This window comes from Enhydra lutris, unplaced genomic scaffold (assembly GCF_002288905.1).
Source record: "Enhydra lutris kenyoni isolate GAN:26980312 unplaced genomic scaffold, ASM228890v2 scaffoldscaffold75, whole genome shotgun sequence".
Lineage (NCBI taxonomy): Eukaryota > Metazoa > Chordata > Mammalia > Carnivora > Mustelidae > Enhydra > Enhydra lutris.
In genome coordinates this window covers 5,360,170-5,377,294 of record NW_019154159.1, presented here as the reverse complement: position 1 = coordinate 5,377,294, position 17,125 = coordinate 5,360,170, and the positions used below count along the sequence as shown (strand labels likewise).

Genomic DNA, 17,125 nt, shown 5'->3' with positions numbered 1-17,125 from the left:
GGCCTAACCCACTGAGCCACCCAGGCGCCCCCTTTTTTTTTTTTAAACCATGAAGTAAACTACATACTGAGAAACGCTTGGCAAATACGGACAAATGACTGATGGTGAAGGAGGGGTGTGGCCGGTGCTTCAGGGTTAGTGGCCTTCGCCGCTCCCTGACGCCTCCGGCGCTGATGGGGACGGCTCCCCCCTTTCCTGCCAAGTTGTGCCACTTCAGCGTGTGCTCCTAGATCCTAAACTGTAGTTCTGCTTGTTTTTGAATTTGACAAACGTGGGTCCTGCTGTGCGTTCCTTCTCGCCTCCTTCAGTTATGAGCGTGGTAATTTTACCCCGCACGCGCTTCTGGTTTTCTGGCATCAGTTTTACACACAGTTCACCTCAGGTGTGAATATAACATCTTTAAGATTTTAAAGATCTATTTATTTATTTGAGAGAGAGCGAGAGAGTGTGCTGCGGTGGGGGTGGGGGCGCGGAGGGAGAGAGTCTTAAACAGACTCTGCGGGGCTCAAGGTCATGACCCTGAGATCATGCCCTGAACTGACGTCAAGAGTCAGGCACTCAGCTGACTGTGCCACCCAAGCGCCCGTTGTTAAGATTTTAACGATGCTTTTATGAGACTCTGATAAACTTTTTTTTTTAAGTGGTTGGTCCCCTGTGTTAGATTTCTGTATCTTTAGATAAAGGACTCAAAAGTTCAGGAGCGCCTGTGGGGCTCAGTCATTAAGCATCTTCCTTCCACTCAGGTCATGATCTGGGGTCCTGGGATCGAGCCCTGTGTCGGGCTCCCTGCTCAGCGGGAAACCTGCTTCTCCCTCTCTCACTGTGTCTCTCTCTGTCGAATGAACAAATTATTTAAAAAGAAGAAAAAAACAAACTCAAAAGTTCACAGAAGCAGTTATGTTCATGGGAGTAGCATAACAGGCGATACATCTGTTTCTGTGTCTCAGAGGTGGGGCTCCACGTGGGTCGCACTACTGCTGCTGTCGTTGTTGAAAAGGCACTTGGAGGCGCCTGGGCGGTGCAGTGGGTCAAGTGGCTGACTCTGCTTTTGGCTCAGGTCACCATCTCCTGGTCGGGAGACTGAGCCCAGCATTGAGCTCTGCGTTCGGCGTGGAATCTGCTGGAGGTTCTCTCTCCCTCTGCCCCCCCGCCGTGCCCTCGCGTGCACTCTAAGATAAAAAAACAAATCTTAAAAAAAGACAGCTCTATCTCCGTCTTTATGGGGAGTATAAACGCTGGTCATGCGGTCCCAGGGGACTTAACTTTATACAGAGGGCTGGCTCCAGAACAGCCCCTGCCCCATTTTGGAAACTCCTTTCCATCCTGGGAGTAGCATGGTAGCTTTCAGGAAGCTCACACTCGTGGCGAAAGCTTTCTCATTTTGGAAATAGCTTGGAGGGTGTTGGGTACAGAGAAGCAGGATGGGTTTGCGGAACAGCTGCCACAGTTAATTTCAGTTTATATCTAAGCTCTTGCAGAGAAGAGTCAAAGTCATTATTTTTAGTCTTTTGTCTTAACTTTTATGGCAGTTGGGAATATAAATTTCATTGTCTTAATTTGCTGATGCTTTCTTTTTTAATTTTTAATTTAAATTTTTTTTTAATTTTTAAAAATTTTATTTATTTATTTGACAGGCAGAGAGGCAGGCAGAGAGAGAGAGAGAGCAAGCGGGGGAAGCAGGCTCCCCACTGAGCAGAGAGCCCGATGTGGGGCTCGATCCCAGGACCCTGAGACCATGACCTGAGCCAAGGCCAGGGGTTTACCCCCCGGGGCTCCCCAGGCGCCCCTTTTTTTTTTTTTTTTTTTTTTTTAAATATTTTATTTATTTATTTGACAGAGACCACAAGCAGGCAAAGAGGCAGGCAGGGGGCAAGGGGAAGCAGGCTTCCTGCTGAGCAGAGAGCCTGATGTGGGGCTCCATCCCAGGACCCTGAGACCATGACCTGAGCCGAAGGCAGAGGCTTAACCCACCGATCCACCCAGGTGCCCCCCCCCTTTTTTGATTAAAAAAAAAATTTATTTGACACAGAGAGGTACAGCAGGAGGGAACACAGGCAGGGGAATGGGAGAGGGAGAAGCAGGCTTCCTGCTGAGGAGGGAGATAGACGCGGGGCTCGATCCCAGGACTCCACGATCATGACCTGAGCCAAAGGCAGATGCCTAATGACTGACCCCTCCCCGCCAGGTGCCCCTTAAGGACCATTTCTTATTATCACTTTGAGAATTTCAGAATGACAAGATGGAGTTACTTGTAATTCATGTATTTAAAATCTGTAGGAAATGAGGTTAGTATGTAAAGCTAATCGTTGAATGAAGTCTTTTTTCTCATAGTGAGTAAGTAGTAGGTTTTACCAATAATTCCATGTCAAAGGAGAAATTGGCTGAAAAGGAGCAGGTCGGACTAGGCAGAAATGGTATTTCGCTGACTCGGGGAAATACGCAGAGCTCCTCTCTGGTCTCGTCCCTGACCTGCACTGTCTCCGTCAAAATTCTCGTGGCAGCCCCCCTTAATTTGTTTCTCTATTAATTATTCAAACGTAGTTGACTGCGGTTCTCTTTTGAAAACCAATCACAGGACATTCAATGTGATGGTTTCAGATTGTGTAGTCGAGAGCTCTCGTCCTAGTCTCTGTCTTACGTGTCCTTCCGGTATTTTCTCTGGGTCTGACCCGATCTGGTGTCCCACTCTTCAGCCCGGAGTTCCTAGCGAGGGGGCCTGCTGCTGACATGCCCTCAGGTTTTGCTGGCCCGACAGCATTTTCATTTCGCTTTCGTATGCAGAGGGTGTTTTTGCCAGATACAGAAATCTGAGCTGACAGATTTTTATTCCCTCTCAGCACTTTGAAGGTGTCATTCTATTGTCCTCTGGTCTCCATTGATCTCCGGCTGTCAACGGTATGACCCTGACGCAGGCACTGAGCGACCGTTTTTTATGGGCCCTGCTCGGGGGTTGCTGAACTTTCTGGATTTGTTACTCTGCTTGTCATCACCTTCGAGGTTTTCAGCCATTCGTTCTTCAAATACTTTTCAGTCCTTTCCTTATTTTATTGTCCTTAGGATCGTTTGATGTCGTCCTAGGAGTTCATAAGGTTCTCGTCATTTTTATTTAAAATCTCCGTCTTCAGACTGTGCAGATTCTTGAAGTTTGTCTGCAGGCTGATGGCCTCCTCCTGCTGCGTCTCCCGTCTGCTGACCGGCCCGTCCAGCGTTTCCCGTTTCAGTTGCTGTTTTCTGTTCTACATCTTCCATTTCATTCCACTTGATTATTTGATTCTCTGCTGAGACTCCTGGTCTCTTCGCGCGTTGCCTCTGCTCTGTTGAGCCCTGAGCGTTGAGGTACAACTTGGACTGCTCTCCTGGCCCCAGACTCCAGTGCTGACGGGCTGCTGATGCCTTGCCGGGCACCCCCTCAGTCTCGGCGTTAAAGGGAAGACCTGTCTTTTCCTTCAGTCTTCCTTCTCCTTCACCCTCTCCGTGCCTCCTTGCCGGTGTGGTCTTCCTCCCGTCCCCCCAGTTCTCAAGCCAGAAGTCTGAACACCGCGCTGACGCCCTTCCTTTTCCTCACTCCGTTCTGCCCCATTCCCACATGAGCACGGGCTGTTGATTGTGATAGGTGGAAGGTGTGCTTCTCCCTCCATCTCCGTTGTCCTGGCCTTGACTGAGCCCGGCTCCCTGGCCCGGGCAGCCGGCTCTCCTGTTCCTCTTCCCACCTCCAGCAGAGTATCCCTGAGAAGTAAGCCTCACGGCTTGGCCACCCCTGCTCTCAGCTCCTGCGGCTTCCACGGCTCCTGAGCTGGAGTACAGACTCCTCCAAGCCCACGTGGTCCCATCTACCTTGCCATGCTCGTCTCTTACCGCTTCGTTCTTGCCTGCCGGGCTCTGGCCCGACTGGCCTCTCTTCCCCACCTCTCAGCCCTCGTGCTTCTCCTCTTGCCCGCACTGTTCCTTCTCAGCTCTGTGAGTACAGCCGTAGTCCCTTCCCCTGGGGTTCTGCTCAGACGTGTTCCTCAGAGGCCTTCTCTGTCCTGCTGCCTGGGGTGGCCTCCCCTCTGCTGCCCTTTCTTCCTTTCTTACCTGCGGCTAGTCCGCACCCGTGGTTCTCATCTCTTAGCTTTCTCCCCGCTTTGATGCCGAGGTCCTCGATGGCAGGAATCTGGTCTGTATTCATTCATTGTTGTGTTCTGAGCATCCAGAATGGAGCTGGCCCTTGGGACTGCTTCCTGTTTGGGAAGTCAGGGAGCGAGTGTTCGCAGCCCCTGGCGCGAGGCCTGGTGTGGGAGCTCATGGTCAGCACTGACTGGGAGGCGCCATTCTTCACCTCTGTTTTTCTTCTTTTAGGTTTCAAAATTGGAATTTTTTTTCTTTTTTCCTTTTTTTTTTTTTAGATTTATTTATTTGAAAGAGAGAACATGGGCAGGAGAATGGGTAGAGGGAGAAGCAGGCTCCCCGTTGAGCAGGGAGCCCACCACAGGACTCGATCCCAGGACCCAGAGATCATGACCTGAGCCGAAGGCAGACGCTTCACTGACTGAGCCCCGAAGGCACCCCTGGAACTGGGTTTTTACAATTGATTTCAAAAGTAGAAGTTAAACTTGCCGGGTGCAGCCGTGACTTTTGCTTGCCTCAGACTCTTACATGTGTCCTGTAGCCTTCTCATTTTCACAGAGCTTTGCTTCTGTTTGGCCACTTTTCTCATTTTACTTGACATCCGTGTGGGCAGTACGAATTTCCTCACAAGAGACCAAAATCACAAGAGGAATTTGGTTCCCGAGGACCAGGTCTAAATTTAGTGAGCCTTGTTCTAGTATCATCTGGTGCATGTGTGGCCAGAGTAGTGATACTCAAATATTTGTTTCAACATGTGTTTTTTGGGGCTTTGTTTTAGGTCGCAAAGGAGTTTGGTTTCCAAAATAACGGCTTCTCAGTTTACATCAATAGAAACAAGACTGGAGAGATAACAGCCTCGTCGACCAAATCCCTCAGTCTGCTCAAAATCCAGTAAGTGCTGTGAGGGGACGACGGGGTGGGAGGGGACGACCGCAGGGCCCACCGCGGCTGCTCGGCTCTGCCTGGCTTCCCCTCGATGCCACCATGTTTCTTGGGGGATCGTCTGCTGTCATGCTGAACCTGCGGCTCCTTTCGTGCCAGCCCATGCACTTGCAGCTTGGACGTGTGTCCCTGAGAGGAGAGGGTTCCGGGTTCCAGGGGCGGGCGCGCGCCGCTGCTGCACACTCCACTCCTCCTCTGCGGGGGGACCTTGAACGGAGCTGCGTGCGGTTCTACCCTGGGACTGCTGGCTGGCCGGGAGGGGCCGGTGCCCACACGACGTTTCTTGGTGGCGGGGCCCCCCGAGCTCCTCCGAGGCAGTCGGTCACCCTAGTGGCGTTTCCAGGAGGTCAAGCCGTCTGCCCGCAGCCACTGCCCGCTCTCGTAGTCTCGCTGGTGTGCGGCCGCGTTGCTCAGATGCGCGCTCCTGCCTCCAGCGTGGGGCCGAGCGATTGTGGCCCAGACGGCATGGCCTGCAGAGCCGGGAAAGTTTACTGCTGGGCTCTTTACAGAAGAAGCTTCCTGACTCCCGTCTGACCTGTCTGGGCACAGCTGCTTGTGCATCCATGATTCCGGGCCCCAGTAGCGAGCCGGGAGCACTCCTGTCGGGGCTGAGGCAGCGTGGCTGCTGTGGCCGCTGTGGGCTGATTGGGCTGCGCTTGCTGGCGGCTGGCCTTGTGCCTGTTGACCTGTCTTGACCATCGCTGTGATCATTTTTAGGTTCACAGATTAGTACATACAGGAAAAAATATGCAGTGTTAGCGTTTATTCATTTGCTTCTCAGCAAATACTTGTTGGGTACCTTGCCTGTCTCTGTAATTAGCCAAAGCTTTTTGTTGTCGTCCATGTCGTCTGCTTTCCATGTGGCTGAGGTATATCCGTCCTTTCCTTGTAAAGAGCTTTTGTATCTTTTTTTTTTTTTTTTAAGATTTTATTTAACAGAGATCACAAGCAGGCAGAGAGGCAGGCAGAGAGAGAGGAGGAAGCAGGCTCCCCGCTGAGCAGAGAGCCCGATGTGGGACTCGATCCCAGGACCCTGGGATCATGACCTGAGCCGAAGGCAGAGGCTTTAACCCACTGAGCCACCCAGGTGTCCCCAGAGCTTTTGTATCTTGAGAGTTATTTCTCCCAAATGTTACGTGGCTCACGGTCGTAGCTGAGCACTCGGCGCGGCGTGCCTGCACGAGTTGCTGACCCTCACTGGGGCTCGCCAGCCACGTCTGCAGGCGGGTGGCAGTGCCGCCTGGGTGTGGTTGCTGGGTGCCTGCACGTGCGAGCTTGCGGACTAGAGCGATCGCGTGCACAAGCAGAGGCGGCCACAGACAACTCTGCGAGAACGCCGTGCAGCGTTCGCATCGTGCCAGTGCCGACCTGGAGGGGTGGGACCGCAGAGGGGCAGGACGGCTCAGCCATCCGAGGTACACCCTTGAGCGCACCTTTCCAGTGCTCGTCGTCATACTTCTTGACCAGCTTGGGTCTGCACTTGAGAGCACGTGTCTGAAGCAGAGAGCGATGTTCCTCTCTTCAAGCTCGGGCTTGATTTCTGTCCACTTCCGGCTTCTCCGGTTGCGGCTCGTAAGTGATCTTTTTCCCCTCTGGCTGCTTTTAAGATTTTCTGTTTCTTTTGGGGACTTACAGCTTCTTTCTGACTTTTCCAGGTGTGTGTTCCTGGTTTGTTTAATCCTACATGATGGATATGGTATTTTCTGTTCCTGCAGATCAGGTCCGGAAAATTTGTGGCCATTATCTCTTTAAATATCACTTCTCTCCAGGTCTGTTGTTGTTTCAGGGATTATATTTTTCAGTTTTAAAATATCTGACTTGATTTCTTTTCAAACCCAGCCGTTAGCTCCGTGTGTTCATGGGGGCTGTGTTGCTGTCATACTGGCCCTCCGGGCTTCCATTGAGGACCACTGGGCTCCTTGGGGCTCTGCCTTGGCCCGTCACACACCTCAGGGTGTCTGAGGTGGTCATTCTCCCCAGGGTGGCATCAGAGCTGTCTGTGGATTGTCTGGCCTGATCGTATGAGGGGGATTCAGGAAGATTTACCCAAATCTGTGGCCCCTGCCATGCTGCTTCCCAGAGGTCCCTGTCCTTTCAGGCGGCCTCTCGCTTCTTGTGCTTTTTCCAGCCCGTTTCCATTGAACATGCTGTAGACGTTGATATTCCGTGTCTTGCAGCTCCAAATCTGGAATCCCGGGCTGTCCAGTTCTGTTCCTGTGGCGTGTGCCCTCTCTTGAGCGTGGTGTCTGGCTTCTCTTGTGCATTTGAGAGCTTGTAATTGACCAGACCTGGTGGTGGGGAGGCCCTGGCAGGCCAGAGGGTTTTCTGCCGGGGAAGCTTGCGCTTGCTTCTGTTGGCCCGAGGGACTCTGTGGACCTGCCACTCCCTCCAGTTAATTTTTGTCTTTGGGCTTCTGGAGCCGAGTAGCATCCCTGATTCTAGCCTGGAGGCCGGCAGAGCCGGCCTGTGGTCGCAGACTCTCCGAGGTGGCTGTTCTCTCTACTGCAGAGTGGGGGCAGGAGGACAGGACTCCTCCTCGGTTCCTGTTTTCGGCTGGTGGTTCTTCCCAGCGTCTGAGACTGGCTTCACGTGGTGTTTCAGGCTCAGCGGCTGCTTCAGCTTAGGCAGGCTCACGGCCTCACCGCCTGTCGCCCGGAGGAGGACCGTGGAAGCCAAGCTCAGGGCTCCTGTAGGGCATTGTTCTCTGGCCCTTCTTGTGGGCGCTCCTCTGAGTTGTGTGGGCCCGTGGGGCGCTCCTTCCTTCGTTAGAGCTTCGCGGTGCCTGTTAGAGCACATCCGCTCGACCTGGTGCAGCCCCCGAGCCGAGTATTGTGTAGCTGGAGGGTGTTCAGGAATGTCTGGTCCCTGGTGAGAAACAGGAGGTACAGTCTGGCAGTTTTATCTTCCTAAATTACGGAAGGAAAACGAGGAGAGAACAGGCCTAGTGAAGAGCTACAGCCACGCCTCTCCGTGTCCCGTGTCCATGGTGTTCGCTCTCCAGGCCCGCTGCCTGCCGCCTTCGGTCGGTTGGGCCAGGGCCGCAGCAGGCCCCTCCGTGCGTGTCTCGCTGGCGGCAGTAAGTGCTAACGCGTGGCGGTGCTGCAGCTTCTCCTCCGGCCTGAGGTTGAATTTGGTGTTGTAGACCCTCTCCCCAGGCGCGGAGCCCACGTCGCTTCTGTCCAGCGCATGGAGGTGGGAGCATCTCACGCCTTTGGGTCTCGTTGGTCTGGGTGCGCGAAGCGGGCCCTGCAGTGAGTCAGCCGTGTGAGTGAGCAGGAGAGAGCGTGACTTCCTGGAAATGGTAGAAAATCCAGCGCTGCTGCTCGAACTGTGCATCGTGCAGCCTGTTTGGGAAGCAGCACATTGGCGACATCACAAACAAAACCTTCCGCCTAGCAGGGCCACTCCTGGAAATGCGCCCTGTAGAAGGAAAACCCACAGCCGCCTGTCCTCGGGCCTTTCCTTGAGTGCCGTGCTTGGTGGCAGAAGCCCGTGGGTAGCACGCGTGGCCGTCAGCGTGGGAACGCGGGTGTGAGTGACGAGTCGGGCTTGTTGGCAGCGTGGTGCCACCATCAGAAGCAGTGATGAGACCCAGACCCCGTGTTGGGGGGGATCGGAGCGAGGCATTGTTGAAAGAGAAAAGCAGGTGCAAACTCTGTGTCTACGACAGTCTCATGCTTGTCAAGCAGTGTCACACGACGTCTGCGTACTCGTGTGGGGGTGCATGTGAGCGCAGGGGAGAGGCGGAGGCTGTGTACCAGGTAGAGCGCGCGTCAGGGCCTTGAATGGTGACGGTAAGGGGTGAGCATGAAGCGGGAGCAAGTCCCGGAATGAGGAGCAGGAAGAAGGCCGCTCCCAGGTCGAGTGTGTTTGTTGTGGCTCCACTTCATCCGTGCGGAGTGCAGTGGGCACACGGGTGGTTGACAGTCGCCGAGGACAGTGTGTCACAGGTGCAGAGAACCTGCTTTGACCTTTAGAACATTCGGGAGCGTAGGAGAGATGCAAAGGGAGAATTCTGGCCTTTTACAATTCGAGGTCTCACCCGAGACGTTGGCGTTTGCGTCTCAGCTGTCAGAGGCCCTCCCGTGAGGGTGAGCAGCCCTTCCGTGCAGCCCAGGCTGTGGAGGATAGAAGGCTCTGCCCTGTGTTTGTCGTCTGGCAGGCACGGAGACCTGCTGTTCCTGTTTCCCTCCGGCCTCGCTGGGCCCTCCTCGGAGATGGAGACGTCGGCCCCGCTGGGGCTGAAGGCCTGCGGTGCTCCCAGCGTGGTGGAGGACGAGATCGACCAGTACCTCAGCAAGCAGGACGGGAAGATTTACAGAAGCCGCGACCCGCAGCTGTAAGTGTCTGTGGGGCCCCGTCCCAGCTGTGCTGCCTTAGAGGCTCAGGAGGTGAGATGTGTGTAGCGCGCCGTATCTGCTGAAGGAGCACAAGTTCTCAGTTTGATCACCTCCTTTCAGATAAAATTTCACTTCATGTTATTTTTCAAGCCTTTTCTTGTTGCATGAAGCTCCGTGTTTGTGCCACGCGTCCTTTCCGAAGCTCTCAGGTGTTCGGAGCTAAGATTTGAAAGAAGGGAACTGAAACCAGACCTTGCCCTCGCTGCAGTCCTGATGCACCCCCCACCGCGCAGCGTGCTGGGCCTCAGCGCGTGTGCGGGCCCGGGAGTAGGGAAGCAGGGAAGCGGGGGGACGCTGGGCACCGACCAGCGCAGGGTATAGCTCGGGCCGTCGTGCTGGATACAGTCGGGAAACGTCAGCGTCGTGCACACAGCGCCTCCTTCCCATTCTTTCCAGTGGACGCTTCGTGCACAACATGCTGGTCCTCCTTGAGTGTTTACCCTCCGCCTAGACTTTGTGGAACGGTTATGCTCAGCTCCGTTTATGTACTGGTGGTGGTCTTTTGTTGTTCTCTTTATTTTTTAAAAAAGTTTTAGGGACACCTGGGGGGCTCAGTTGGTTAAACATCTGCCTTTGGGTCAGGTCATGATCCCAGAGTCCTGGGATCGAGCCCCACGTCGGGCTTCCTGCTCTGCAGGAAGCCTGCTTCTCCCTCTCTCTGCCACTCCCCTACTTGTACTCTGTCTCTCTAAAAAATAAGAAAAATCTTTTTAAAAATGTTAAATTATTTATTTTTTTGTTTGTTTGTTTTAAAGATTTTATTTATTTATTTGACAGAGAGAGATCACAAGGAGGCAGAGAGGCAGGCAGAGAGAGAGGAGGAAGCAGGCTCCCCGCTGAGCAGAGAGCCCGATGTGGGGCTCGATCCCAGGACCCTGGGATCAGGACCTGAGATGAAGGCAGAGGCTTTAACCCACTGAGCCACCCAGGCGCCCCCAAAATTTTAAATTTTTTAAAGATTTCTTTGTCTTAGAGGGCACACACGGTACATGTTGAGGGGAGGGGCAGAGGGAGAGAGAATCTGGAGCAGACCCCCCACTGACCGTGGAGTGGGGTGCAGGGCTTGATCCCGTGACCTGAGGTCATGCGCTGAGCTGAAATCGAGAGTCAGATGCTTCACCGACTGAGGCACCCCGGCGCGCCTGCGATTCTTCTTGAAGAAACTGGTTGGAAACTCCAGAGTTTACACTCAGTGACGTGAAATGCCTGAGTGGAGGTGGTTTGTGTCTGCGGTAGGGCCTCGTAGCCACATCGCTCCATAAACCCAGCGGGGCGCTGACACTGAGAGATCGGGGTTCTGAGTGCTGCGCTAGCAACTTGTACGTCTTAGTTTAAAGAGCCCCAGATGGCGCTGTGCTGTGGCTGGCGCCCCCCCGGCCCCCCGCGATCGGTGTCTTTGAGGCTTTGTTAGGAATATTTCAAGGTGTGCACGCGTGTGCACGTTCCGGCCGCCGTCAGTGAGAGCCTGGCTGTTCGGAGACTCTGAGTGTCGGACGCACACGTGTCCGAGCACTGTGACCCCATTTAGAAAAGGGTCCTGTCCAGCCCAGAGGGACGGCCGCTCGGCTTTCCCACCAGGGTCACCGCCCTCATCAGAGCACGTCGTGCTGCCCCCTCGTACGTGTGGCACCCCTGCGGCTTCTCTTCTGAAGTCACCAGTCTTGGTGACCCGTAGAGCCTGCCACCTTCATGCTTTTCCCCAAATGTGCGCAAAGTGGGTGTTTTCCCAACTGGAGTTACTTCTGTCCCACCGGCAGGTTTTTTGCCGTGTCCGCATCCCAACCTCCTTAGTGTTGACTTAACATGCATTCAAACCCGTTTTTAAGTCCATTCGCTTCTCCCTTTATTCAGTGTCAAGTGACGCGGCTGCTGTCTGTAGCACCACAGGTGTGACGTGCTGGGCGGTTTTCTCATGCAAGTCAAAATCGTTAATAAACTATATGTATATATTTTTTAAGATTTTATTTATTTATTTGACAGATCACAGGCAGAGAGGCAGGGGGGAGGGGGGCGGAAGCAGACTCCCTGCTGGGCAGAGAGCCGGATGCGGGGCTGGATCCCAGGACCCTGAGATCATGACCTGAGCGGAAGGCAGAGCCTTAACCCACTGAGCCACCCAGGTGCCCCAGATATTAAACAATATTAAAATAAAAAATGCTCACATACCATCGAAAATAATTCCACACGGGGCACCTGGCAGGCTGTCACAGAGCATGGACTCCTGATTTGGGCTTGTGAGGTCAAGCCCCATGTTGGGCGTTGAGTTTACTTAAAAATGGGTGCAGTGGCCCCACACAGGCAGGGCAGTACTCGAGTGCGGCGTACGTGCTCTGTGCCGGAGCGCCGGGCGGCGGCGGGAGAGCGGGCGCGCTAATTGCTGTGTTTCTCTTGCCCTGTGCTCTCAGGTGCCGACACGGCCCCTTGGGGAAATGCGTGCACTGTGTTCCGCTAGAGGTGAGAGTCCGTGCAGCGTAAGTTCTGGGCGGGCGCGAGGGGCTGCTCCCCAGGGCACGAAGGCACGTGCCCTGCACCCGTGCGCCGGGTCGGGAGTGGGGAAAAGAACCTCCTTGTTTGTCGCCCTGGGCCTCGCGTGCCCACTGGTGCAAAGCTGCTTGAAGAGGACGGGCCTTTGTTTATGGGAGTGACCTTCCGGGTGGGTGCCGATCGGCTGAAGCGTTGGTTTTGCCATGACGGAGGGCAGCGCTTGCAGTCCCTGTAAACCTGACACAGAGCTGGGGCTGCCGGTTTCTGTGCTCGTCATTGCTCTGATTTACTTTCCCCGAGTCACGTCCTCCTCCTGACGGGTCGTGGTGAGACGGACAGTTACCGTAATGACGCTGACGGGTCCCGGGTCGGTGCGGGGTTCACGGCAGCGCGGCCGACCCGATGTTCTTCATGAGCCTCCTCTTCGTCTTACAGGCTGCTCCCCCCCCCCCCAGAATGTTCCTAGTGTTTATTTGACCTAGAGCATGTTGTGTCTAATAGAGATTCATTTTAATCCTGGGAAGATAAGTGTTGCCCAAAGAAGCCTTCGGTTCCGACCTAGAATGATGCGTGAGAACCGAGCGCCCGCCCTCCCTCCTTGCCCTCACGGGTCCTGGCTTGGTCTCTGCCCGTGTGCGGCAGAAGCGTGGCTGCCCGCCTCTCCGAGCCTCGAGGCGCCGGCCGGTGCGTGACCGTTCTGTGTGTGTTTTGACAGCCGTTTGACGAGGACTACCTGAACCATCTCGAACCTCCTGTGAAGCACATGTCCTTCCACGCCTACATCCGCAAGCTGACCGGGGGGGCCGACAAGTAAGCAAGGGAGTGCCGTCGGGCTGTGCCGAGTGGCTCTGGCGTACCCAAGTCCTCTTGTGTGTCTGGAAGGTGTTGCTTAAAGCCTGTGGGCTCGGGAATGAGAAGAGCAAAGGTCGGGGTCTGGGCACAGAGCATTTGAGTTCATGACTTTGGCCCCGATTCTAGAGAAGAAAGGGGTGGAGACTGACGCCCTTTTGTCATCCACATGCCCAGGGCATTGGGCGGTGCCAGGCTGGCAGCGGCCGCTGTGGAGGCCCCGGGGAGCATTCCCGGCCTTCCCGCAGCGATGTGGTGCTCTGGCAGCTTAGCTGTGTGTGGCGGGGGAGGTCAGGTGGGATGGTGGTCAGAGCTCGTGCCCGCGGTTAGCTCCGCCCACCTGTCCCACAGCCCCCTTGAGCCGTTTGCCCTGGAGCCTGCCTCTTTATCGGGTGGTTTCACAGCCAGCCACACCCTGCGTGGGGCCTGAAGCCGCGGCACCACCCACGCGGGGGGCTCGGGTGCCCCAGCCGGACGGTCGCAGGCCTGGCCCAGCGGCCAGTGGGGCAGCCGTCTCTCGGCTCCCCGCGTGCGAGTTGCGACAGTGTCTGGAGGGGGTGACTGCGAGCATTTCATTTCTTTGAACCCACGTCAGGTACTTCCCTGCGTGACCCCTTTCTGTTGCCTGTATGACTGCATGTCCACCTGCCCAGAAAGCAGTGGACTTCATTCCACGGTTTTAGGATTCCCGTCAGTGCACCCGGGAGGTGGCGGCTGAACCCGCGTCCGCAGCATTTGTGCAGAATGTCATGTTGGCCTGATTATAGTTTTTCTCTGACAACCTGCTGACATCCCGAAACGGCTTTTTTAAAATTAGACCATGAGAAAAAAATCCTACCAGAAACCCATTCTTGCCTGTCAGTGGGGTACACCATGGAGCTTTCTGGACTAGGGAACGAGTAGAGATTCGTTGTGCTGAAACCCGTCAGCCTTCCACCAGCCTGGGTCTAGCTGCAGTAGCCCACGGGGCCACATGGGCAGCTCTTGGTCCCATGTGGGCTGGTGGCCGTCACTGCTTGCCAGGGGCCCGCAGGCCAGCGTGCTGTTGGCCTGTGAAGACAGGATCGAGTTCCTGGACTGTCGTTTGAGTGGGAAACTGGCAGAAGGTGAAGGCGCCTGTACCCACCCACTCCACATTGGTGGCCCCCGGCTTCCTTGCTGACGGACTGAATTTCAGCCAGAAGCCGGGAAAGATGCCTTTGTGCGGTGACCTCCTCAGGCTTTCTCCCTTGATTCAGAGTTTTTTTGCAGACAGGTAAGTACTGGACTCGCGATGCAGGTGTTGCTGATAAGTTAATGAAACTTAACAAGATTTTGTTTCCTGTCAGTGGCTCAGGTGAGATTCATAGCGTTTAATAGTATCCTTGAAAATTTTCATGGGTGTTAGCGACAGACATCGAAAATGGAGACTTCTTATAGGGAAGCAGTTGGGTATCTCTGCACAGTCTCCGCGTGCAGGACAGAAGCTGGGACTCCGTGACAGCAGTTCTCAGCACGTCCCCCCGCCGCTGTCTGCCGCGCGCTTAGCTTCTCAGAGCTCTGTTCTGGAGGTAGAAGACGTTTCACATGCGATTTCCAGTCTCCTGCTGAAGTTTTCACTGTTGGAATGTTGAATTAATTAACCTGCCTCTTCTTATTCAGGGGGAAATTTGTCGCCCTGGAGAACATCAGTTGCAAGATTAAATCAGGGTGCGAGGGTCACCTTCCATGGCCTAATGGCATCTGCACCAAGTGCCAGCCGAGTGCCATCACACTGAACAGACAGGTGAGACGTTCGCTGTGGCCATCCAGACCGCGGGGAGCCGTAGACTTGGCTCATGGCTCAGAAATGAACATCTGCAGACAAGGCCCTCCTTGGAGGGCGCCGCCGCTGGCCGAGTGCCCTGGGTGGGTGCGTCCGAGTGTGTTTCCAGGTCGTGTGCTGGAGACGCTGCTGCTGAGATCACTAGGTGTTGCCCGTGTGGAGGGGGGGGTCTTTTGTTTTCACTTTTGTTGGTTCTGTGGAGGCAGGACTTTCTTGGTGACTGTTTAAAATGCTCCGGGGTTGCACTTCTCCTTCTAAGTGGCCCTGGAAGCTGGCAGCCACAGTGACCTGGAGCCCCTCGGAGCACCTGTCCAGGCCAGGTAGAGAAGGAAGCTGGGCTCTGCAAGGAGGCGGAGACCAGGGGAAGGCGCGTGCAGTACTCTGGCCTCTTCCCCTCTGCCCTCTGTGCCCTTGAGGGTCCCTCCGCTCGCCTCCTCTGGCCCGCCGGCCCGCGCTGGCTCTGTAGGCCGCTCTCCGCCCCCTTGGGACTGCTTGGGAACTGCTCCCGTTCTCTTCTCTTCCCTGCTCTTTCTTTTTGAGATCTAATTTTTGTGCCACAGATTGTGAAAACCTGCATTTTATGTGAAGTCCTATAAGATTAATTTGAATTAATGTATTGAGGAATCCCACCGCCACTCGCCCCCAGAATCTGACACGGTCTTAAGGGCAGAACACATTTTAAAATGAGTGTGTGAGTGTGCGAAGAGCTAGGTGGAGACTAACGAGTGGCTTATACTAGAGAAGCGCGTTATTTCCAACAGAGCAAATTCACCAGCCGTTGCTTGCTCTACAGAAATACAGACACGTGGACAATATCATGTTTGAGAACCACACGGTTGCCGATCGCTTCCTTGACTTCTGGAGGAAGACAGGGAGCCAGCATGTCGGGTTCCTGTACGGGCGGTACACCGAGCACAAGGACATCCCTCTCGGCATCCGGGCCGAGGTAGCCGCCATCTACGAGCCTCCGCAGGTAGGCGAGCGCCGGCCTCACGGGTCACGGGCCTTTGTGTTGCCAGCGCTGAAGGCCGTGTGGGCCTCTGCTTTCAGACTTTGCTTCACTTCCTCTGCTCTGTCATTTGCCGTGTCTGTCTGTCTCTGTCCACACGGGCGCACACGCACATTCTTGGAGGGTAAGCTCACGGCCCCTGCGCATTTCCGTTCGCATCTCCAGAGCAGGAGGACGCTGCCTTACCTGCCAGCAAGGACCCCGTCAGTGCCAGTAAATTGAACACTGGTGGAGTATCTCAGTCTGAGTATCTCAGTGCTGTCAGCTGCCCAGAGTGCCACAGGGACGGCACCCTCCCTTGTAGTCTGTCTCCTTCACCCACATCTGTGGTCAGCCGGCCCAGAAATAATGAAGCCAGAGGGTCACAGGGTCGCTCGTGTCCTTTACCCCGTGCCACACACACAACCGTCTTAGAATGGCCACCAGTAAGGAGGAGGATCCTTGGGCTGTGTCTGATGAGTGACCAGCAGCCATACTGTGAGAGTCACTGGGAAGGTGCTCTTCTGAGGACTGTGCTACTACTTAGGTAACATGTTTATATTTCATTTTCGGCATTTAAGGATTTTTTTTTTTAAGATTTTATTTATTTACTTGATACAGAGGGAGAGAGATCGCGTGCACAAGCAGGGGGAGTTGCAGGCAGGGGAGAAGCAGCCTCTCCACTGAGCAAGGAGTCCCCGCACAGACTCGGACCCAGGAGCCTGGGATCATAACCTGAGCCGGAGGCAGACTCCCTAGCTGACTGAGCCCTCACGTGTCCCAGGCTTGATTTTCTTTTCTTTTCTTTTTTTTTAAAAATATTTAATTTATTTACTTGACAGAGATGACAAGTAGGCAGAGAGGCAGGCAGAAAGAGAGCGGGGGAAGCAGCTCCCCGCTGAGCAGAGAGCCCGACGTGGGGCTCAATCCCAGGACCCTGGGATCATGACCTGAGCTGAAGGCAGAGGTTTAACCCCCTGAGCCACCCAGGTGCTCCCAGGTTTGATTTTCTATATGGATTTTTGTTGTATGATTCTATGAAATATTTATACAGTATGATTTGTATATGTGTGTATATCTCACATGTATACCTATATATTTTCATTACAAGAGTGGAAACCATGAGCATTGAATTCTTTTTCTTTTTTTAAGATTTTATTTATTTGACAGCAAGGGAGGGAACACAAGCAGGGGGAGCAGCAGAGGGAGAGGGAGAAGCAGGCTCCCCGCTGAGCAGGGAGCCGGCTGCGGGGCTCGATTCCAGCACCCTGGGATCATGACCTGAGCCGAAGGCAGGCGCTTAATGACTGAGCCCCCCCGGGTATCCCCATAAGCACCGATTTCTGGTCTGTGATGTGGTGGTGACGTACCCGGGAGGGGTGCTCGGGTGTGCAGTTCACTGTGACAGACAACAGAGAACCAAGAGGGCGTGAGGTGATGGGAGGGGCAGAGAGAGTTGAGCAGTCAGTGTTTGTGGCTGAAACTGGGTAGCAGGTATGTGGGTCCTCACCGTGAAATTCTTTAAACTTTGCTGTGTTTGAAATTTGTAGT

The 17,125-nt window shown here is 54.5% G+C and overlaps 1 protein-coding gene across 1 annotated transcript in view; it reads left to right on the top strand.

The window, feature by feature from the left end:
- Nucleotides 1–17,125, top strand: part of LOC111160312 (NPL4 homolog, ubiquitin recognition factor) — a 59,423-nt gene that overhangs the window by 8,561 nt on the left and 33,737 nt on the right. The window contains exons 3-8 of the mRNA XM_022523306.1: nt 4,886–4,998; nt 9,212–9,388; nt 11,855–11,903; nt 12,649–12,743; nt 14,424–14,547; nt 15,380–15,559. Of these exons, the coding sequence (XP_022379014.1) occupies nt 4,886–4,998; nt 9,212–9,388; nt 11,855–11,903; nt 12,649–12,743; nt 14,424–14,547; nt 15,380–15,559 (738 nt within the window). The remainder of the gene's footprint in view (nt 1–4,885; nt 4,999–9,211; nt 9,389–11,854; nt 11,904–12,648; nt 12,744–14,423; nt 14,548–15,379; nt 15,560–17,125) is intronic.